This window comes from Pseudophryne corroboree, chromosome 7 (assembly GCF_028390025.1).
Source record: "Pseudophryne corroboree isolate aPseCor3 chromosome 7, aPseCor3.hap2, whole genome shotgun sequence".
Classification (NCBI taxonomy): domain Eukaryota; kingdom Metazoa; phylum Chordata; class Amphibia; order Anura; family Myobatrachidae; genus Pseudophryne; species Pseudophryne corroboree.
The window spans coordinates 186,576,010-186,599,978 of NC_086450.1; the positions used below are offsets into that span (position 1 = coordinate 186,576,010).

The 23,969-nt window shown below is 47.1% G+C and overlaps 1 protein-coding gene across 3 annotated transcripts in view; it reads left to right on the forward strand.

Moving 5' to 3' along the window:
* The window catches only part of PRKAG3 (protein kinase AMP-activated non-catalytic subunit gamma 3), a 134,388-nt gene that overhangs the window by 62,703 nt on the left and 47,716 nt on the right, over window positions 1-23,969 (forward strand). For all 3 annotated transcript variants that reach the window (XR_010181991.1, XM_063933876.1, XM_063933875.1), the window contains exons 4-8: window positions 19,744-19,825; window positions 21,635-21,693; window positions 23,517-23,562; window positions 23,648-23,702; window positions 23,792-23,918. Coding sequence is in view for 2 of the 3 variants with exons in the window: in XM_063933876.1 (XP_063789946.1) it covers window positions 19,744-19,825; window positions 21,635-21,693; window positions 23,517-23,562; window positions 23,648-23,702; window positions 23,792-23,918 (369 nt within the window). In the remaining variant the exon portion in view is untranslated. The remainder of the gene's footprint in view (window positions 1-19,743; window positions 19,826-21,634; window positions 21,694-23,516; window positions 23,563-23,647; window positions 23,703-23,791; window positions 23,919-23,969) is intronic.

The window sequence follows — 23,969 nt, forward strand, 5'->3', positions numbered from 1 at the left end:
GGCATGGTCTGACCAGGTTATTGGGAGGATGTCAGCAGATCTAGTGAATTGGAGAGTCCATTTATCAGAAAACAAAAAGTCAATACGGGAATAGGAGTTGTGAACGGGAGAATAGTATGTGTACTCACGGCCCGTTGGGTTTTGCACTCGCCATATATCGTAGAGGTCAAATTCAGCCAAAAGGTTACGGAAGGCTAAGGATGGTGCGTTAGAGGAGGCTAATGGAGAGGGGGAAGGCCTGGGAGACCTGTCCAATCTAGGGTCAAGAACCAGATTAAAGTCCCCCATGAGAAGGAGCGAGCCTGTACGGTTCCTCTGGATAGCCAAACATAGCTTACGCAAAAAGGCCACTTGGTTTGAGTTAGGGGCATAGGCTGAGACCAAGGTAACAGGTTTGTCATTTAAAAGGCCACTCAGGATGAGATAACGGCCATTTTTATCAGCAACTTGCGAGTGTAAAGTGAAGGAAACAGAGTTTTTAAACAATATAGCTACACCATTCCTCTTAAAGGGGCCGTTTGCAAAATAGCCAATAGGGAACCTGTGGTCTTTAAACGTAGGGGGGGCTAAGGACGAAAAGTGCGTCTCCTGCAGCGCAATAACATCTGTCTTGTGCCTAGCAAAATAGTCCAATGCTAACCTTCGCTTATTAGAGGAGTTTAACCCCTTAACGTTCATGGACAGAACCTGGATCATCTAGGCGATCTAAAACGCGCCATGAGTAGTGAGATATTTCTGTATACAAGTATGAAGTTATTTTGTCTCATACCATTAGTTAGAGTGTCGTGAGAGGGGGGGGGGGAGGGAATAACGAAGGAAGAAAGGGTGAGAACAAACCGAAACGACCCAGTACATCGGGTCGGTGTAACTACTGCAAGGAAAACAAAAAAATGCAGTAGTACATTAACGAGGGGGAACATGTGGCCTAACGCCACCACCACCAATGAACCTAGATAAGGGGAAAGAGAAGAAGAAAAAAGAGACATGTACAAATGCAAATATTCCTACCAACCATGTAAGGACCACAGATAACATATATGCACACACTAATAAACTAAAGTATGGGCACGGAGCCGGGACTCCAACATTACAACTACTAACGTAGTAACTCACGTGTCCGCATCTAGACGAAAGGCCAAGGCCTATCTATTAGAACAGAACATCATAACGTCCACATTCAAGACCCAAGTTTACAATGACGACTTTAGGCAACGATCCACTCCGATTGGGGGGTTGACTGTTTCTTGGCTCCAGGCGGCAGCTCGACAGCAATATCCCACTCCGATAGCAGCTTGACTCCAGCGTCCAGTGAGGCGACCGTGTAGGATTTGTTGTCATAGAAGACGATGAGCTTCACCGGAAAGCCCCATCTATAATTAATCTCTTGATCACGAAGCGCCAGGGTAACAGGAAGAAACGAACGTCTTTTGGCCAAAGTCAAAGCCGAGAAATCCGGAAAGAGCTGTAATCCACCAAGCGTGGTAGAATCCGCATCCCTTGCCGCCTTTAGAATGCGTTCTTTCGTCGTGAAGAAGTGCACTCTCATGAGCGTATCTCGTGGAAGCGAGGGAGGGACAGAGCGTGGTTTAGGCAGTCTGTGAATCCTGTCTATAAGCAGCTCTCTGGGGTCAGCCCTGGGCAAGAGCTTCCTAAATAGCGCGGTGGCGTAGTCTTCTAGCTCGGAGTTTTGCACGGAGTCGGGAATGCCTCGGATCTTGATATTATTGCGCCGAGATCTGTCCTCGATATCCGCCATCTTGAGTTTGAATGCCTCCAGGTCATTCTACTGTTGATCATGGGCCGCTATGAGGTCATTATGGGACGAGACCAATTCCTCGACTTTCCGTTCCAGATGGTCTGTGCGTTCCCCTATAGCATGCAGTTCTGTCTTGACCTCTCGGACGGCCGATGTGAGATCCTGAGTCAGCTCTGTTTTAAATGCTGTTAGAGCCTGATACAGGGTTTTGACCGTGAGAGGGGCGTCAGAGTCTGGGTCGAACCCCGGAACAGAAGCAGGTCTGCAGGGAGGGTCTGACGCGGAGGTGGCTATTGGGGACTTCCGTGCCGTAGAGGGGGCAGAGGCTGCTTTCTGAGACGGCAAAGATACTCTAGGAGGAAGCACCGCTTTAACCTTTTTCGGCGCCATTCTGAAGCGATAAGTCCCGGAGACTATATGATGGAGGTTAGGTAAGCAGAGGGTTCAAAGGTGGTGGTGTATGAACGTTCTGGACTACATCAAAAGAACGGCATCAGCAGAGGTCCGGCGACCGGTCATAACCCTCCAGCGGTGCCGAAGGGCAGGTCTCCAGCGAGCAAGGGAGAGGGGGGAGCCAGGTATAAAGACAACAGCTGATAGCTCAATGTCGTAGGTGTCAGGCAAGCAGTGCCCTCCCGGACCAACACTCACCCCTCCTGGGATGCCTCCACGGTATTGCGCCTGGTCGGGGAGTGTGAAGGGGGGGGCACAGAGAGGTGACCAGGCTATCCACAGCTGCTGGGGGCGATAGTTGGCTCCAACAGGCCTCCACACTGGCAGGGCTCCGCAGCAGGTGCTCGCAGCTACTCTAGGCCCCGGATCCTGGTGCTGATGTAGGCCTCTACTCCCTGGGGCTTCAAAAGTGGCAGCAGACCCCTCTCTCTCCCTGCTGAGGGAGTATTTATAATAGAAGGGGTCTCAGGGGAGGCAGGGCCGGCTCGTAGGGGCAGGGGTGTGCAGGTGACCGGCGGGCCGGGTGTAGCAAGATGGCCGCCGCCGGAGTGTGTGCAGTCGGGAAAAGGCCGCAGCCGCGGCTCCGGAGGGCAGGGAGCGGGAGTCTGATCCGCCCCGCCGTCCCCGATGGTCTGGGGCAAGAGAGGGGCTTAAATGAGCCTGCTTACTTGTGCGGGGGAGCCGCCAGGGGACCCGGCGCGGCCGCGTTCCGGTCCCGGAGCTCGCTCCCGGGTAGACCCCAAACTCGAGGTCCCGGTCCCGGGACGGAGCGCAGGCCTCAACAATGAAACAGTGCCAGGGGGCACCTCTCCCGCCTCCTCGGGTGCTGGGCACGGTGGGCACTCGCCAGGGGGTATAAATCAGCGTGGGAGGTCCGGTAAATATGCCCTTTAAGTGCAGGGCCAGCAGGAGCTCTTGCAGGCACGTCCACACAGGCTGCAGGTCAGGCCACGCCCCCGGATTTGGATTCTTGCGTGGTCGATATTGTATCCCAAGGCTACAAACTGGAGTTCGAAGATGTGCCTCCACACCGATTTTTCAAATCGGCCTTGCCAACTTCTTCCCCAGAGAGGGAAGGAGTTTCGGCTGCCATACTAAAGCTGTGTCAACAGCAAGTGATTATCAAGGTTCCCCTAGTGCAACAGGGGAAATGGTTTTATTCAACCCTTTTTGTGGTCCCGAAGCCGGATGGCTCGGTCAGACCAATTCTGAATCTAAAATCCCTAAACCTATATTTGAGGAGGTTCAAATTCAAGATGGAATCTCCCAGGGCAGGGATCTTCAGCCTGGAAGGGGGGATTTTATGGTGTCACTAGACATAAAGGATGCATACCTTCACGTTCCCATATATCCTCCTCATCAGGCGTACCTGAGTTTCGCTGTACAGGATTGTTATTACCAGTTTCAGAAGTTGCCGTTTGGGCTTTCCACGGTCCCGAGGATTTTCACCAAGGTAATGGCGGAAATGATGGTGCTCCTGCGCAAGCAAGGCATCACAATTATCCCATACTTGGACGATCTCCTGATAAAGGCAAGATCAAGAGATCTGTTACTAAAAAGCGTGTCTCTCTCCCTGAGAGTACTACAACAGCATGGCTGGATTCTAAATCTACCAAAGTCACAGTTGGTTCCGACAACTCGACTGTCATTTTTGGGCATGATTCTGGACACAGAAGAACAAAGGGTTTTTCTCCCAATGGAAAAAGCCCAGGAACTCCAGAACATGGTCAAGGACCTGTTAAAACCAAAAAGAGTGTCGGTTCATCACTGCACTCGAGTATTGGAAAAGATGGTGGCGGCCTACGAGGCCATTCCATTCGGCAGGTTTCATCCAAGGACTTTTCAGTGGGACCTTCTAGACAAGTGGTCAGGGTCCCATCTGCAGATGCATCGGAAGATAACCCTGTCCCCCAGGGCCAGGGTCTCTCTCCTGTGGTGGCTCCAGAGTACTCGCCTTCTAGAGGGTTGCAGCTTCGGCATTCAAGATTGGGTTCTTGTGACCACGGACGCGAGCCTCCGAGGATGGGGAGCAGTCACACAAGGAAAACATTTTCAGGGAATATGGTCAAGCCAGGAGGCTTGTCTACACATCAATGTGCTGGAATTAAGGGCCATATACAACGGCCTGCGACAGGCGGAGAATCTTCTTCGCAACCTACCTGTTCTGATACAGTCGGAAAACATCACAGCTGTGGCGCATGTAAACCGCCAGGGCGGGACAAGAAGCAGAGCAGCAATGGCAGCAGCCACCAGGATTCTTCGCTGGGCGGAAAATCATGTAAGCGCTCTTTCAGCGGTCTTCGTTCCGGGAGTAGACAACTGGGAAGCAGACTTCCTCAGCAGACACGATCTCCATCCAGGAGAGTGGGGACTTCATCAAGAAGTCTTTGCAGAGGTGACAAGTCGTTAGGGACTTCCTCAAATAGAAATGATGGCGTCACGTCTCAACAGAAAGCTTTGGACGTATTGTTCCAGGTCAAGGGACCCTCAGGCAGTGGCAATGGACGCCCTGGTGACACCGTGGGTGTTTCAGTTGGTCTATGTGTTCCCTCCACTTCCTCTCATCTCAAAGATATTGAGAATCATAAGACGAACAAGAGTGCAGACAATACTCATTGTTCCAGATTGGCCTCAAAGGGCCTGGTATTCAGATCTTCAGGAAATGCCCTCAGAAAATCCGTGACCTCTTCCTCTCAGGGAGGACCTGTTACTACAGGGGCCCTGTGTGTTCCAAGACTTACCGCGGTTACGTTTGACGGCATGGCGGTTGAACACCAAATCCTAGCTAGGAAAGGTATTCCGGGTGAAGTCATCCCTACTCTAATTAAAGCTAGGAATGAGGTAACGGCAAAACACTATCAGGTGTGGATATGGGCCTGAAGTTAGGCTCCATTAAGGTGCAGATTTCGGCCTTATCTATATTCTTTCAGAAGGAATTGGCTTCTCTCCCAGAAGTCCAGACTTTTGTAAAGGGAGTGTTGCACATCCAACCTCCTTTTGTGCCTCCGGTGGCACCGTGGGAACTTAACGTGGTGTTACAGTTCCTTAAATCACACTGGTTTGAACCTCTTTAAACGGTTGAATTGAAGTTTCTCACTTGGAAAGTGGTCGTGTTATTGGCCTTGGCATCTGCAAGGCGAGTGTCCGAATTGGCGGCTTTGTCTCACAAGAGCCCCTATCTGATTTTCCATGCGGATCGAGCAGAGTTGTGGACTCGTCCTCATTTTCTGCCTAAGGTGGTTTCGTCATTTCATATGAACCAACCTATTGTGGTGCCTGTGGCTACGGGTGCTTTGGAGGGTTCCAAGTCCCTTGATGTAATTAGGGCCTTCAAGATTTATGTGGCCAGAATGGCTAGGGTTAGGAAAACAGAAGCACTGTTTGTCTGGTATGCGGCCAACAAAGTTGGCGCTCCTGCGTATAAGCAGACTATTACTCGCTGGATCTGTAACACGATTCAGCAGGCTCATTCTACGGCTGGACTGCCGGTTCCAAATTCGGTTAAGGCCCATTGCACTAGGAAGGTGGGCTCTTCTTGGGCGGCTGCCCAAGGCGTCTCAGCATTACAGCTTTGCCGAGCAGCTACTTGGTCGGGTTCAAATACTTTTGCAAAATTCTACAAGTTTGATACCCTGGCTGATGAGGACCTCATGTTTGCTCAGTCGGTGCTGCAGAGTCATCCGCACTCTCCCGCCCCGTCTGGAGCTTTGGTATAATCCCCATGGTCCTTACGGAGTCCCCAGCATCCTCCAGGACGTAAGAGAAAATAAGATTTTAAACCTACCGGTAAATCTTTTTCTCCTAGTCCATAGAGGATGCTGGGCGCCCGTCCCAGTGCGGAAAAATTCTGCAAGGCTTGTATATAGTTTTTGCATACATAAGGGTTATGTTACAGTTGTGTTCAGTCTCTGGCTGATACTGTTTTGTTCATGCTGTTAACTGGTTTATTATATATCATGTTGTACGGTATGTATGGTGTGGGCTGGTATGTATCTCGCCCTTAGATTAACAAAAATCCTTTCCTCGTACTGTCCGTCTCCTCTGGGCACAGTCCTAACTGAGGTCTGGAGGAGGGGCATAGAGGGAGGAGCCAGTGCACACCCATTCTAAAGTCTTACAGTGCCCATGTCTCCTGCGGAGCCGTCTATACCCCATGGTCCTTACGTAGTCCCCAGCATCCTCTACGGACTAGGAGAAAAAGATTTACCGGTAGGTTTAAAATCTTATTATTTTTCTTACATTTTATAGCATACCTTCGGCTTTTCATATTTTTGTAACCAAGTCCTTTTGTTCCCTATTGGATTAGTTTCTATAGATTTATAGTGACCAGGTGCAGATTTGCTGCTTTCTTAAATGTAACACACGGTTTATCATCTAAAATTGTTGATAATATCCTATCTGTTTTCAATATTGGATCATTTTTATTAATGATTGTTCTTAATTCTTTTGAGTATGAATTGAATTTGGTTATAAACCTAGGTTGTTGAGTATCATCTTGACAGTAGTGATTACTTTTTACTTTAGAAGCCAGAAGTGTATCTCTCTCTTTCCTATGTGCTTCTTGTATAGTTTCCTCAATAATATTCTCAGGATATCCCTGTTCTTTAAATGCTGCAGTTAATTCTAAAGCCTGAATCTCGAATTGTTCTAATTGAGAACAATTGCGTCTAATTCTGTAATACTGGCTTTTAGGGACATTATTAAGCCACAGCCGATGGTGGCAACTTCGGTAATTATGGAAGTTATTAGTATCCATCTCCTTCTGAAAGGTGGAGGTAACAATTTCATCGTTAACTATAGATATAGCGATATTCAAAAAAGTAATATGTGATTCGTGTATAGTGCTCATGAAGTGTAATCCAAACTTATTAGAATTCAAATGTGCCAAAAATAGTGATGTAGAATAATGATCTCCATCCCATATAAAGAACAGGTCGTCGATGTAACGACCGTAGAGTACCAGGTTCACCCCAAAAGGGCCACCTCAAATCAAAGAATCTTCGAGTTGGCCCACGTATAGATTGGCAAAATTAGGGGTGAACCTGGTTCCCATCGCCACACCAAGGACCTGTAAATAAAATTGATTATTGAACGTGAAATCATTGTGAGACAAATTAAATTTAATAGCATTAGTGATGAATTGTTGTAATGAATTAGAGACTCATTCGACCCCAAGTATAGCTCAGTTGCCCCTAGACCTAGATCATGGGGTATATTGCTATATAGGGATTCGACATCACATGTCCTAAATAAATAATTATATTTCCATTTTATGTTTTTTATCAAGTTCAAAAATGTGTAGAGTCTCTAATATAAGACTTTGGTGTATTAACGTGAATTTGTAAGAAAGAATCAACAAAAGCAGATAAATTAGAAGTGAGGGACCCAACACCAGAAATAATAGGATGACCAGGTGGTGAGTGGAGGGACTTGAGAATCTTAGGAAGGTGATAATACGTGGGGACTATAGGTACTTATTAAACAAAAAAGCATGCTTAGTCTTAGATATCGCTCCATCTATGAGAACTGAATCCAGAAGTACTTTAAGTTCAACTTATATTCAGTGGTAGGATTCACTTTTAAAACAGTATAAAACAATGTATTTGTTAACTGTCCATATGCCTCCATCAAGTAATCACTACGATCTTGTACTACAGTGCCTCCCCCCTTGTCCGCTGCTTTTATGATTATTGTTTCATCTTTAATAAGATTATTCAGGGCCAATCTCTCACGAGGATGTAGATGATCTCTCTTCTGAAACTTAGATTTAGACCTATCACATAGGGTCTGGAAATCATTAAGAGTAAGGTTATAAAATGCCTCTATATTACCACTCAAATACTGTGTGGGATAAAATTCAGATTTATTTTTAAAGATAGCTTTCTTCTCCATATTTTTTATTAGTATCAAAGAACTTTATTGTGGAATTCCCAGTAATATTGTTTTCTTCCTCTAACTAAAATAATATATTAAGACCAGGCACGTCAGTTGAATCTAGAATAATGGGTGTTCCTATCTCATTGTGGTTTTTCAAATTCTTCTGTACAAAATAACATTTTCTGCAGAGGTCCCTAGTATATCTGTTTAATTCAACAAACAGCCTGAATATGTCTGTTTTTTGTGCTGGAGCAAATAAATTGTGTACTTTTTTTAGTATATGTACGCTACCTTTCTTTCTTTCTTTCTTTCTTTCTTTCTTTCTTTCTTTCTTTCTTTCTTTCTTTCTTTCTTTCTTTCTTTCTTTCTTTCTCTCTCTCTCTCTCTCTCTCTCTCTCTATATATATATATATAATCTTTATATTATAGAAATTAGTGTTTGTGTTGGGGTTTTCAGAATACCCTGTGGGAGCAGTCACTATATTTTAATATTGCAATATTATTGTGGCTTATTTGTGATTTATATACTGTTGGTGTGCCTGATTTGACTTTATTTATTAATTAATTTTAATATATGGTCATATGACTAAGACTTAATTAGTAGATCAGTCAAAAAGTGACTAAGTCTCAAACAAGCTATATATAATCAGTTCCTTTGCTAGGAAGCAGTTAACTAATGAGTGGTGCCAGATGTAATAGTGTTTACAGGTGATGTTGTCTGTTTCACACATGCAAGACATATGCTGCGTCAACAGACCTAGAAGTATATTTACTGATGTGTGGGTTTTCAAACGTGGAGATGTTGCCTGTAGCAACCAATTAGATTCCACTTATTTATTAAGCACTTTCTTGAAGATAATACCCAAAATCTGATTGCTTGCCATAGGAAACATCTCCATGTTTGTAAACCTGCACTTTAGTAAGTCTACCCCCTACTTTCATGTCCACAATGACTGAGCATTTGGTATTTCCAGGTGACTCGTGAACTTGGCCAAGCAACCCAACAATGCAGGTGTGAATTGATAAGCTAGGTGAAATTGTGCACAAGTTGACAATGGATTTTTAACTACAGTCAGGTCCATAACTATTGGGACATCAACACAATTCTCATATTTTGGGCTCTATACACCACCACAATGGATTTGAAATGAAACAAACAAGATGTGCTTTATCTGCAAACTTTCCGCTTTAATTTGAGGGTATTTACATCCAAATCAGGTGAACGGTGTAGGAATTACAACGGTTTCTATATGTGCCTCCCACTTTTTAAGGGACCAAAAGTAATGGGTCAATCGACTCAAAAGCTATTTCATGGACAAGAGTGGGCTATTCCCTCGTTATTTCATCATCAATTAAGCAGGTAAAAGGTCTGGAGTAGATTCCAGGTGTGACATTTGCTGAATGATTAAACTAGTATAAAGAAGATACTTATGACACATATTCTGTGTTATAAGTATCTTCTTTATATTAAGCTAATAATTTTAATACATTAAAGTAGTTTGGGAGGCACTGATAGCAGTGCCTACCGTAGACAATGGAAACGGGGGATAAAGCAGGGGACGGAGCCAAGCATTGGGCTGTAAAAGCCCATTGAAAAAGCTGGAGAAAGCGGCACTTGTATAAATGCCTCATTGACAGGGACACCAGTGCTGGACCTGCTGTCCAATCACCCATATGCAACGGCGGGACAGTTTAACAAAAGCAACAGCAGCCCTTCCTGGCAGCCCTGGGAAGGGGGTAGAAGCTCGAGCCAAGTGTAGAGAGCTGGGAGTGCATTGTGCGGCGGACGGTGCTCACTCCCTTCCTCCACTGCTCTCTCCCAGGCGGCAGCACCGACGCCTCTGCGGAAGGCACATATGCCGAGGACCCAGGTGACGGGGAGAGGGGTGAGTGAATGAAAGTAGTGTGGGAAGGGGGGCAGCTCACACCCACAGATCAGACACTCCCCCAGGTGACAGGGCTGCAGGGAGCAGCAGTGGCAGGTTAAGGGGGGGGGGGGGGCACTGTACACCAGCTAGTGTCGGGCTGGCTCCGGAGACTGCTGCTTGATAGTGACTAAGCCACGCCCCTGACTTTGCCAAGTCTCCTGCGTTCTGACTGTTGCTTTGCCTGCTTTGCCTGACACTGACTCCTGCAGTCTGAGCTGGAGGCTCCAGCCTGGAGGTAACAACTGTGGTAGTGTGTGACAGTGTGTGTGTGCCTCAGTATGAGAGTGTGTGTGCCTCAGTGTGAGTGACACTGTGTGTGTCTGTGTGTCTCAGTAAGAATGCGAGTGTCAGTGTGTGTGTGTGTGTGTGTGTGTCTCTCAGTATGAGTGTGTGTGTGCCTCAGTGTGAGTGTCAGTGTGCGTGTCTCAGTATGAGTGTGTGTGTGCCTCAGTGTGAGTGACACTGTGTGTGTCTCAGTGTGTCTGTGTGTCTCAGTAAGAATGCGAGTGTCAGTGTGTGTGTGTGTGTGTGTGTGTGTGTGTCTCTCAGTATGAGTGTGTGTGTGCCAGTGTGCATGTCTCAGTATGAGTGTGTGTGCCTCAGGACAGTGTCAGTGTGACATTGTGTAAGCTCACCCGTACTGTTCCGCGGACCCCAGGCTGTACTGTCTATGTTGTATTTTATATTGTGCTATACCTAGTGTCACCCTCTCCGTGTAACCCACTGCTGTCACCCCCTCCACAGCGTCACCCTCTCCCTGTCACTCAATGCTGTCAGTGTCACCCTCTCTCTGTCACCCACTTCTGTCACCGTCTCCCTGATGTCACCCTCTCACCCAGTGCTGTCAGCGTCACCCTCTCTCTGTCACCCACGTCTATTATCCTCTCCCTGGCGTCACCCTCTCCCTGTCACCCAATGCTGTCAGTGTCACCCTCTCTCTGTCACCCACTGCTGTCACACTCTCCCTGGTGTCACCATCTCCCTGTCACCCAATGCTGTCAGTGTCACCCTCTTTTTGTCACCCACTGCTGTCACCCTCTCCCTGGCATCACCATCTCCCTGTCACCCAATGCTGTCAGTGTCACCCTCTCTCTGTCACTCACTGCTGTCATCCTCTCCCTGGCGTCACCCTCTCCCTGTCACCCAATGCTGTCAGTGTCAATTTCTCTGACGTCCTAGTGGATGCTGGGGACTCCGTAAGGACCATGGGGAATAGACGGGCTCCGCAGGAGACTGGGCACTCTAAAGAAAAGATTAGGTACTATCTGGTGTGCACTGGCTCCTCCCTCTATGACCTTCCTCCAGACCTCAGTTAGAATCTGTGCCCGGCCAGAGCTGGGTGCTCCTAGTGGGCTCTCCTGAGCTTACTAGTAAAGAAAGTATTTATTAGGTTTTTTATTTTCAGTGAGCTTCTGCTGGCAACAGACTCACTGCTACGTGGGACTAAGGGGAGAGAAGCAAACCTACCTGCTTGCAGCTAGTTTGTGCTTCTTAGGCTACTGGACACCATTAGCTCCAGAGGGTTCGAACACAGGCACCTGTCCTCGATCGTCCGTTCCCGGAGCCGCGCCGCCGTCCCCCTTGCAGAGCCAGAAGAACAGAAGCTTGACGACGACAAAATCGGCGGCTGAAGACTCCTGTCTTCATTAAGGTAGCGCACAGCACCGCAGCTGTGCGCCATTGCTCCCAGCACACTTACACACTCCGGTCACTGGGCCGGGGGGGGGGGGGGAAGGGGGGGGGCCCCTGGGTTGCAATTGAAGTACCTTTGGCATAAAAACATACATATATACAGTCTAGCACTGTATATATGTAAAAAACCCCGCCATTTTTTTACATGGAAAGCGGGACAGAAGCCCGCCACTGAGGGGGCGGGGCCTTCTTCCTCAGCACACCAGCGCCATTTTCTCTTCACAGCTCCGCTGGAAGCAGCTCCCCAGGCTCTCCCCTGCAGTATCCAGGTACAAGACGGGTTAAAAAGAGAGGGGGGGCACATAAATTTAGGCGCATACAATACAAAAAAAGCAGCTATTGGGTAAATCACTTATTAGCAGTGAAAATCCCTGTGTTATATAGCGCTGTGGTGTGTGCTGGCATACTCTCTCTCTGTCTCCCCAAAGGACTTTGTGGGGTTCTGTCCTCAGTCTGAGCATTCCCTGTGTGTGTGCGGTGTGTCGGTACGGCTGTGTCGACATGTTTGATGAGGAAGGTTACGTGGAGGCGGAGCAAGGGCAGATAAGTGTGGTATCGCCCCCGTCGGGGCCGACACCTGATTGGATGGATATGTGGAAGGTCTTAAATGACAATGTAAACTCCTTACATAAAAGGTTTGATGACGCTGCAGCCTTGGGACAGCCGGGGTCTCAGCCCGCGCCTGCCCAGGCGACTCAGAAACCGTCAGGGGCTCATAAACGCCCTCTATCTCAGATGGTTGACACAGATGCCGACACGGAGTCCGACTCCAGTGTCGACGATGATGAGCCACATTTACAGTCTAAAATGACCAAGGCCATCCGATACATGATTATTGCAATGAAAGATGTATTACACATTTCTGAGAGTAACCCGGTTAATACCAAGAGGGTTTATATGTTTGGGGAGAAAAAGCAGCCAGTGACTTTTCCCCCATCTGATGAATTAAATGAATTGTGTGAAGAAGCGTGGAGTTCCCCTGATAAGAAATTAGTGATTTCTAAGAGGTTACTGATGGCGTACCCTTTCCCGCCAACGGACAGGTTACGTTGGGAAACATCCCCTAGGGTGGACAAGGCGCTGACACGCTTATCTAAAAAGGTGGCCCTGCCGTCTCAGGATACGGCCGCCCTAAAGGAGCCTGCGGATAGAAAGCAGGAAGCTATCCTGAAGTCAGTGTATACACACTCTGGTACTCTACTGAGACCTGCTATTGCTTCAGCCTGGATGTGTAGTGCTGTAGCAGCGTGGACAGATACTCTGTTAGACGACATAGATTCCCTCGACAGAGATACTGTTTTGCTAACCCTGGGCCATATCAAAGACGTCGTCTTATATATGCGAGATGCTCAGAGGGACATTTGCCTGCTGGGCTCTAGAATTAATGCTATGTCCATTTCTGCCAGGAGGGTCTTATGGACTCGGCAATGGACAGGAGATGCTGATTCTAAAAAACACATGGAGGTTTTGCCTTATAAGGGTGAGGAATTGTTTGGGGACGGTCTGTCGGACCTCGTGTCTACAGCGACAGCTGGAAAGTCGACTTTCTTGCCTCAGGTTTCCTCACAGCCTAAGAAAGCACCGTATTATCAAATGCAGTCCTTTCGTTCCCAAAAAGGCAAGAGGGTCAGGGGCGCATCCTTTCTTGCCAGAGGCAGGGGTAGAGGTAAGAAGCTGCACCATGCAGCCAGTTCCCAGGCAGGGCCGGTTCTTGCCCTTGCGGCGCCCCGGGCAAAAGTTAGGGGCGTGGCTTAACATGGGGGCATGGTCAGTCACGCCCCCCATTTGTAGCACCGCTGGAAAAAAAAAGAAAAAAAAAAGTATACTTACTGTACCCCGCTCCTGTTTCCAGACCCTGCAGACCGGCGCCGCTCTTCTCCTCGGATCTATGGGAGAGACGTCAGTCATGACGTCTCTCCCATAGCACAGCATAAGCGCTAGAGGTCAATTATGACCCCTAGCGTCTATGCCACAATGCTGTGCGGTGCGCGATGACGTCATCGCGCACCGCACACCAAAGGTCCTCTCCATGAAGGGAAACTAGACGCTTAGCGTCTGATTCCCTTCAGAGCGGGGGAGGACCAGCGCCACGAAGGGAAACCAGACGCATAGCGTCTGGTTCCCTTCTCACAGCGGGAGGGGGGGCACAGCGGGGGGACACTGCTGGGGCGCACACTGACAGTGGAGGATCTTGCCATGGTGCGGCGCCCTCCGGATGGCGCCGGCGCCCTCCGGAAGGCGGCGCCCCGGGCAAAAGTCCTGCTTGCCCGTGGCAAGATCCGCCACTGTTCCCAGGAACAAAAGTCCTCCCCTGCTTCCACCGCATGACGTTGGGGCTCCACAGGCGGAGCCAGGTGCGGTGGGGGCGCGTCTCCGAAACTTCAGCAGCCAGTGGGTTCGCTCACAGGTGGCTCTCTGGGCTATACAAATTGTATCTCAGGGATACAAGCTCGAATTCGAAGCGACTCCCCCCCGCCGTTACCTCAAATCAGCCTTGCCAGCTTCCTCCATGGAAAGGGAGGTAGTGCTGGCGGCAATTCACAAGCTGTACCTCCAGCAAGTGATTGTCAGGGTCCCCCTCCTTCAACAGGGAAGGGGTTACTATTCCACAATGTTTGTGGTACCGAAACCGGACGGTTCGGTGAGACCCATTCTGAATTTAAAGTCCTTGAACACTTATATAAAGAAATTCAAGTTCAAAATGGAATCGCTCAGAGCGGTTATTGCAAGCCTGGAAGAGGGGGATTTTATGGTGTTGCTGGACATCAAAGATGCTTACTTGCATGTCCCCGTTTACCCACCTCACCAGGAGTACCTCAGATTTGTGGTACAGGACTGTCATTACCAATTCCAGATGTTGCCGTTTGGCCTGTCCACGGCACCGAGAATATTTACCAAGGTAATGGCCGAAATGATGATACTCCTTCGGCAGAAGGGAGTTATAATTATCCCGTACTTGGACGATCTCCTCATAAAGGCGAGGTCCAGGGAGCAGTTGTTGATCAGCGTAACACTCTCTCAGAAAGTGTTACTACAGCACGGCTGGATTCTAAATGTTCCAAAGTCGCAGCTGATTCCTACGACGCGTCTGCTGTACCTGGGCATGATTCTGGACACAGAACAGAAGAAGGTGTTTCTCCCGGTGGAGAAGGCCCAGGAACTAGCATCTCTGGTCAGGGACCTCCTGAAACCAAAACAGGTATCGGTGCATCACTGCACGCGAGTCCTGGGAAAGATGGTGGCTTCATACGAAGCCATTCCCTTCGGCAGGTTCCATGCAAGGATCTTTCAGTGGGATCTGTTGGACAAGTGGTCCGGATCGCATCTTCAGATGCATCGGCTGATCACCCTGTCCCCAAGGGCCAGGGTGTCTCTTCTGTGGTGGCTGCAGAGTGCTCACCTTCTCGAGGGCCGCAGGTTCGGCATACAGGACTGGGTCCTGGTGACCACGGATGCAAGCCTCCGAGGATGGGGGGCAGTCTCTCAGGGAAGAAACTTCCAAGGGCTGTGGTCAAGTCTGGAGACTTCTCTCCACATAAATATACTAGAACTAAGGGCCATTTACAACGCCCTGAGTCCAGCAAAGCCCCTGCTTCGAAACCGGCCAGTGCTGATTCAGTCAGACAACATCACGGCGGTCGCCCATGTAAACCGCCAGGGCGGCACAAGAAGCAGGATGGCAATGGCGGAAGCCACAAAGATTCTTCGATGGGCGGAGAATCACGTGCAAGCACTGTCAGCAGTGTTCATTCCGGGAGTGGACAACTGGGAAGCAGACTTCCTCAGCAGACACGACCTCCACCCGGGAGAGTGGGGACTTCATCAAGAAGTCTTCCAACTGATTGCAAACCGATGGGAACTGCCACAGGTGGACATGATGGCGTCCCGCCTCAACAAAAAGATATTGCGCCAGGTCAAGGGACCCTCAGGCGATAGCTGTGGACGCCCTAGTGACACCGTGGGTGTACCAGTCGGTATATGTGTTTCCTCCTCTTCCTCTCATACCAAAAGTACTGAGAATAGTAAGAAAGAGAGGAATAAGAACAATACTCATTGTTCCGGACTGGCCAAGAAGGACTTGGTACCCGGAACTACAAGAAATGCGCACAGAGGACCCATGGCCTCTGCCTCTCAGACAGGACCTGCTGCAACAAGGGCCCTGTCTGTTCCAAGACTTACCGCAGCTGCGTTTGAAGGCATGGCGGTTGAACGCTGGATCCTAGCGGAAAAAGGCATTCCGGATGAAGTTATTCCTACGCTGATAAAGGCTAGGAAAGACGTGACAGCAAAACATTATCACCGTATATGGCGGAAGTATGTTGCTTGGTGTGAGGCCAGGAAGGCTCCTACAGAGGAATTCCAACTGGGTCGTTTCCTGCACTTCCTACAGTCAGGGGTGACTATGGGCCTAAAATTGGGGTCCATAAAGTCCAGATTTCGTCCCTATCCATTTTCTTTCAAAAAGAACTGGCTTCACTGCCTGAGGTTCAAACATTTGTTAAGGGAGTGCTGCATATTCAGCCCCCTTTTGTGCCACCAGTGGCGCCCTGGGATCTTAACGTTGTGTTGGATTTCCTGAAATCCCACTGGTTTGAGCCACTTAAGACCGTGGAACTAAAGTATCTCACGTGGAAAGTGGTCATGCTGTTGGCCTTAGCATCGGCTAGGCGTGTGTCGGAATTGGCGGCTTTGTCATGTAAAAGCCCATATCTGATCTTCCATATGGACAGGGCAGAATTGAGGACTCGTCCCCAATTTCTCCCAAAGGTGGTGTCATCGTTTCATTTGAACCAACCTATTGTAGTGCCTGCGGCTACTCGGGACTTGGAGGACTCCAAGTTGCTGGACGTAGTCAGGGCTTTGAAAATATATGTTTCCAGAACGGCTGGAGTCAGGAAGACTGACTCGCTGTTTATCTTGCATGCACCCAACAAGCTGGGTGCTCCTGCTTCAAAGCAAACTATTGCTCGCTGGATCTGTAGCACGATTCAGCAGGCTCATTCTTCGGCTGGATTGCCGCATCCAAAATCGGTGAAGGCCCATTCCACAAGGAAGGTGGGCTCTTCTTGGGCGGCTGCCCGAGGGGTCTCGGCATTACAGCTGTACCGAGCGGCTACTTGGTCAGGTTCAAACACTTTTGCAAAGTTCTACAAGTTTGATACCCTGGCTGAGGAGGACCTTGTGTTTGCTCATTCGGTGCTGCAGAGTCATCCGCACTCTCCCGCCCGTTTGGGAGCTTTGGTATAATCCCCATGGTCCTTACGGAGTCCCCAGCATCCACTAGGACGTCAGAGAAAATAAGAATTTACTCACCGGTAATTCTATTTCTCGTAGTCCGTAGTGGATGCTGGGCGCCCGTCCCAAGTGCGGATTTTCTGCAATAAGTGTATATAGTTATTGCTTAACTAAGGGTTATTGTTATGAGCCATCCGTTGAGTGAGGCTCAGTTGTTGTTCATACTGTTAACTGGGCAAGGTTATCACAAGTTGTACGGTGTGATTGGTGTGGCTGGTATGAGTCTTACCCTGGATTCAAAATTTCCTTTCCTTGTAATGTCAGCTCTTCCGGGCACAGTTTCCCTAACTGAGGTCTGGAGGAGGGGCATAGAGGGAGGAGCCAGTGCCCACCAGATAGTACCTAATCTTTTCTTTAGAGTGCCCAGTCTCCTGCGGAGCCCGTCTATTCCCCATGGTCCTTACGGAGTCCCCAGCATCCACTACGGACTACGAGAAATAGAATTACCGGTGAGTAAATTCTTATTTTCTCTGTCACCCACTGCTGTCACCCTCTCCCTGGCGTCACCCTCTCCCTGTCACCCAATGCTGTCAGTGTCACCCTCTCTGTCACCCACTGCTGTCACCCTCTCCCTGGTGTCACCCTCTACCTGTCACCCAATGCTGTCAGTCTCACCCTCTCTATGTCACCCACTGCTGTCACCTTCTCACTGGTGTTACCCTCTCCGTCACCCAATGCTATCAATGTTACCTTCTCTTGTCACCCACTGCTGTCACCCTCTCCCTGTCACCCAATGCTGTCAGTGTCACCCTCTCTCTGTCACCCACTTCTGTCACCGTCTCCCTGATGTCACCCTCTCCCTGTCACCCAGTGCTGTCAGCGTCACCCTCTCTCTGTCACCCACGTCTGTCATCCTCTCCCTGGCGTCACCCTCTCCCTGTCACCCAATACTGTCAGTGTCACCCTCTCTCTGTCACCCACTGCTGTCATCCTCTCCCTGTCTCCCAATGCTGTCCAGTGTCACCCTCTCTCTGTCACCCACTGCTGTCACCCTCTCCCTGTCACCCAATGCTGTCAGTGTCACCCTCTTTTTGTCACCCACTGCTGTCACCCTCTCCCTGGCATCACCCTCTACCTGTCACCCAGTCCTGTCAGCGTCAGCCTCTCTTTGTCCCCCACTGCTGTCATCCTCTCCCTGGCATCACCCTCCCCCTTAATATTTATTTTTTATTTTACAACATTTACAATATATTAGCCGCCTGCTTATCACAACTTTGGCAGTGGCTGCATCGAACTGAGATGCGAATTAGCGGCAGGGGGGCCAGGGCGGTTGATGGCGGCGATTTTGTAGTAGATTGGCGTTGGCAGCAGCCATTAGCGGCGGCGGTAGTGGGCATCGGCTTGTGGGGCAGTAGCAGACATCAGCTCAGCGGTGGTAGGAGTCATCGGTGGGCCTCAGCGTACATTATGGCTGCAGTGCCTCACCAGCCACTGACCTCACCACACGCCACTGACCTATGCCTACATCACATCTCATGCACCGTGTACATAAAATAATAAATATGTTAAAAAATATATATTTTGGCACACAAAATATGGTAAGATGATGAAAGTCTGATCCCCCCCTTTCCGAGTCTTTCCACAAATTACTTGAATGCATAAAGTAGTAACTAGGCAATATAACTATTGTCTATGTTTTGGCAGGGGCACAAATTGGCATCTTTTTCTGTCTATGCCAAATTCGTTACTGAGATTGTTCTAGCCCTGAGAAGGTGTGGCACTCATGGATAGGTGCAGAAGTTCCAATGTGGGGGTTGGCTTGTTTTCAAGTTACTAATTTATAATACATAAAGAATACTTATCACGTGTTACTGAAAGCCATTCAACCATTATTTCTATGACAAATACACACTGTAAGTCAGTTCTTCTGTGAGGAGTGAACCGTTTTTGTCCCAGTGTTTCCTGCCACTAATGCTGCTTTCACATCGCAAAACCTGCTTTTGAAACGGTTCTTTAAACGGTTCTTAAAACGGGTCTGAGCAGTTAAACCCCCTTCACATCGCATGTTGTAACCAGTACCATTTCATTACCGTTTTGGTACCTTTCACACTGAACCCGTTTCACCCATAGAAAACAGTGGTTGTCATTATAAATTGACTTTTCTGGCCCACACATTATTAATAATTATTAATTAATTAATTATTAATAATTTGGATAGTCGTACGATGGAACCCAGCAGCTTGAAGCATTTTAACCATGTTTTTATATATGAGTGCATCCTTGACTGTCCCAGTTATTTGTCTTCAGATTTCCTTATCCCCTCTGATTCTTAGCAGCTCCCTCATCTCTTCATCACTCCAAGTTGCCATTGTATAATATATTTGCAGTAAGAAAACGCTTCTAAACCCACTCTCATGTGTCTGATGTGTTTTTCCTCCAGCTTCCTGCTTCTGCCTGGTGACATCACACATGGAGACAGCCTATCACCTCCTGTGGCTTGGAAATACCGTTTCAGAGCCTTTCACACTGCACAGTGAAACAGTTCTGAACCGGGTAGGACCCTGCTTTTTAACCGTTTCAAAATACCAGTATTTTGAAAACAGTAAATTCAAGGTGGCCCTTTCACATCGCAGCTAGAACCGTTTAGGAAGGCTGAAAAATCGGCAATTTACCGGGTTAAAGCTGCGGTGTGAAAGGGGTATAAGAGATCCCTATTTGTTCAGTTGCTGTCCTGTGCTGTGTTCCTAGTATATTCAGGGTGTTCCGTTGGCATCCATCCACTCTTCTGTCTCTCCTTATCAGATAAAGAAAGCATTCTTGGCATTGGTAGCTAATGGAGTACGGGCAGCCCCTCTCTGGGACAGCAAGCAACATTGTTTTGTTGGTACGTATCTGAAAGCATTGCATTCTTCTAGCGACGTTATTCTTAATGAGCACAAATGTTTGTTTTACAAAACCAGGACCCTTAACTTAAAAGTTCTTTTTGTCATTTACACTTAAGCAAGGTTTTTTTGGAAAGTTACAGCAGCCCAATGATTAGAGCAAGCTAGAGTCAGTGGCTTTGATGCAAAGTTGGAAGTAAATAAGGCATACATTGCTCAAAAGAAATAATGCATGGTGCCAAAGTTACGCCTCCAAACAGGCGAATTTTCGCTTATGTCCATGTCTTTAGAGAATGCATTTACATTAACATGCCCTCACTAAACTTTGCCTACAGGAGAGCCTATCATCACATCTGAGCTCCGTCTCTTTGCTTGTGAGTGTAGATGTGATCTAAAGGCACATGACTCTGCGGAGCCTCTACGTGCGTGCGCCCATTTTTGGCATATAGTAAAAAAAATTGCGCAACATATGCGTCGCAAACGGGTATACGTTCAACTCCCCATCATCAATGCCTCTGTCATATGGCGTATATATATATTCTATCTTTGTGCACAATAGCAGAAAGAATATAACAAACAGTATATAAATATTAACAGAAGTAGCAGAAAAGTGCCCTGGCTCCAAGACAGATGGTCAGAGAGGTATCCCCAAACCCACAATGAATTACGTGAATATTATGATTAGATTATACTAAGCCACAATAACTTTATAGTCTAATATTGTCTGGGTAATATTTACATTATATTATCCAATCATAAATATACTGCGTGATAGAGCCCTACAAATGAAAAACAAAAAAACAAAAAACTTATTTCGGATTCCTTAAAATAGTATGAATATGCAGTTATTTGGAAAATTATATAAAGTTATTCTAGGCTACTCCCAGTGACCGTGAGAAAGCAGAAGTGGTTCAGAGAGATGTAAATGCACATGGTGGAGGAGCAAATACAGGCAGAGATTCTGGTCTGCAGGGACTAGTGCAAGACAAGAATTACAGTCACTCTTGTTAATTTAAAAACATTTGCCGCTCTTATTTTACTTGATTGACGTCTACGTGTTCTGCTAAATACATTGTGTTTTACTAAAACATCTATTTTTAGACAGGAATGTATATAGTCTGACATTTAGCCGTGATTTATTTCCATTGCTCAGGTAGACAGCACAAGTCTGCTTGGATGCAGCTATAACTAAAGCATAGAAGCCATTTTCATGTGGAATGTCATATTCCACTTGAACAAATATAAAGAATTTTACTTGATGATATAATTACATTGCTGAACAGCACGGAACACAGCTAAATAATAAATCACGTTTCTAGTAAAAGTAATGAGGGTATGTAAACTCCAAATTTTTTAATTAACCACATTTTTGAGACTTCAGCTTTAGATATCAAAAGATAGTACTATGGGGTTAAGTGTGAAAGCCTGCAAGAGGCAGGAAGTGCAGTATTTTGTGCAAGTCTGGCTGTATTTTAAAGCGGCAATCATTTACATGGCATAACCAACCTGGTTATACTGTGTGAATTATTGCCGCTTTAAAATGCATCCAGACTCGTACGAAATCCCTCACTTCCTGCTTCTATCCATGTTGTCTAACTTAGTCATAATTATAAGTATAAAACAATCTGAATGTCAGAATACCCATTGCATTGTCAGTAATGACTGCTATTAAATAGTGTATTCATTTATGATCGCCGACAGTAAATATTACAAATGTTATTTCTGATGGCACAGATTCTACAATTATAGTTGTGGTGACAAATTGTTTGTGATAGACAGACCGGTGTCACTGTTTGTTTTCCTTTTACCAGGAATGCTCACCATCACGGACTTCATCAATATACTACACAGATACTACAAGGCACCAATGGTATGGATATACAGAAGTGCAATGTATAGTGTATATTGATTTTCTATATCCACAGATATTTGGGACAGTGTACACAACCATGTTAATGATTCTTAGTACTAGAGACACAGCACACTTTTCCCGCTATATAACATTGTAGTGCATATTTATCATTTAATATATACCGCAAATATTAAGGATTCCCCAGATGTACTATGGAGGAAATGCAGCAGATATCTGCAATAACTTCAGTCAGTAGCGGATCTTGCCACGGGCAAGCAGGACTTTTGCCCGGGGCGCCGCCTTCCGGAGGGCGCCGCACCAGGGCAAGATCCGCTGCTGCTGTGTGCCCCCCGCTGCCCCCCTGCTGCCGCTGGCCGCTGCCCCCCCCCCCCCCCCCGCTGCCAAGGGAAACTAGACGCGTACGCGTCTAGTTTCCCTTCGTGGAGAGGTCCTTTACTGTGCTGTGCGCGATGACGTCATCGCGCACCGCACATTATTTCAGTCTGTACAGGGGGCGTAAATGACCACGCCCCCTGTACGAAACCACGCCCCCTATTGCCACCCGGGGCGCACAGAGCACCAGAACCGGCCCTGACTTCAGTGGTGCCTCAATTTCTGACCACAAAAACAACCCCCACAGATTTCTAATGAGGCTGCTATGGAGTTGGATTTACCAAGCTTGGCCCTGATAGGTAACACCTCTTACAGATGCCGTTAGCCTGTAGTAGCCTATGTGCTATTTTTTCTCAAGTTCTTACAGATCCCTCTCTGTCTGCCACTGGTGACACAGCACATGCTCATTGGTTGCGGGAGACCTTAACCAGGAAGCAGTTTGATAGTGTTACACTATCACACTGCACTGCTTCCAGATGTTTGCCAGCATGAGCTCTTATCAAAGTCAGTCTCCTAGGAAGAGACAAATAGTAAATTTACGTGAATTCACATTGTAAATTAAAAATGTGGATTGTGATAAATATGTCCCTGTGAGTTAATAGAGTCAGGGGCAGATTGGCCATAGGGCTCACCAGGAATATTCCTGGTAGGCCAACGTGTCTGTGGGGTCTGTTTTGTGTGTTGTCATGTCTTTATACCCCCCACATGACAGGCAGCCCACCGCACTCAGTACACTGCATTGTCCACATTCAAAACGGACGAGGACCAATTACATGCAACCTCCTCCCCCACCCCCTTCCCCCATAGTGTGTGATCTAATAATCTGCAATGCTCACCCCACTTTTTTTAAATTTTTTATAGTTCAAATAAACATCTTTTTTTTTTTTTTTTCAAGTACAGTAATACAATTTCAATAGTTCCAAGTTTAGGGCCTTATTCAGGTTTGTTAGCAAGCCAAAAAAGTTAGTAATTGGGCAAAACTTTCTTGCACTGCAGGTGGGGCAGATGTAACAAGTGCAGAGAGATTTAGATTTGGGTGGGTTATATTGTTTCTGTGCATGGTAAATACTGTCTGGTTAATTTTGACACATCAATTTAGATTTTATTTGAACACACCCCACCCAAATCTACATCTCTCTGCACATGTTACATCTGCCCCACCTGTAGTGCAACATGGTTTTGCCCAGTTGATAACTTTATTGATTTGCTAACAAACCTGAATAGGGCCCTTAATTAGGTAAAATTGCTAAGTGTATTTTCAATATTTAATAGAAACCTATAGTTTATTTTCATTTTTATTTCCATTTCATATATTCTTTCAGAGTTTAAAATTATATTAATTGATCTATGTTTTTTTTTTGTTTGTTTGTTTTTAAAGGCATATTTATGTGCTCCAAAAACACATTCCCTACATATGTTGGTCTCATTAATACTGTGCTTGTCATTAGGTACAGATCTATGAGTTGGAGGAGCATAAAATTGAAACATGGAGAGGTAACATGAATTATGACTATTTCTTATGTTTATTTTTCTGCTGTTGGGTAGAGATGAGTAGAACCTCCCTGTGTTTATCTTGCAGAAGTCTACCTGCAAAGTTCCTTCAAGCCACTGATCTATATCTGCCCATATGACAGGTATGAATGTGGTTAATGTTCATGTCATGGGCTGCTGTCTTTTTATTGTTACTTGCAGTATCTTTTAAAAGTATGTATCCCTGTTCCAGTCTCTTCCATGCAGTCTATTCACTAATCAAGAACAAGATACACAGGTTACCAGTAATGGAGCCAGCATCAGGCAACATCCTGCATATTCTCACACACAAACGACTGCTTAAATTTATGCATATGTTCGTAAGTAGACGGTGGGGACAACATATATCCTTTAGAGTGTACGCCACTGTT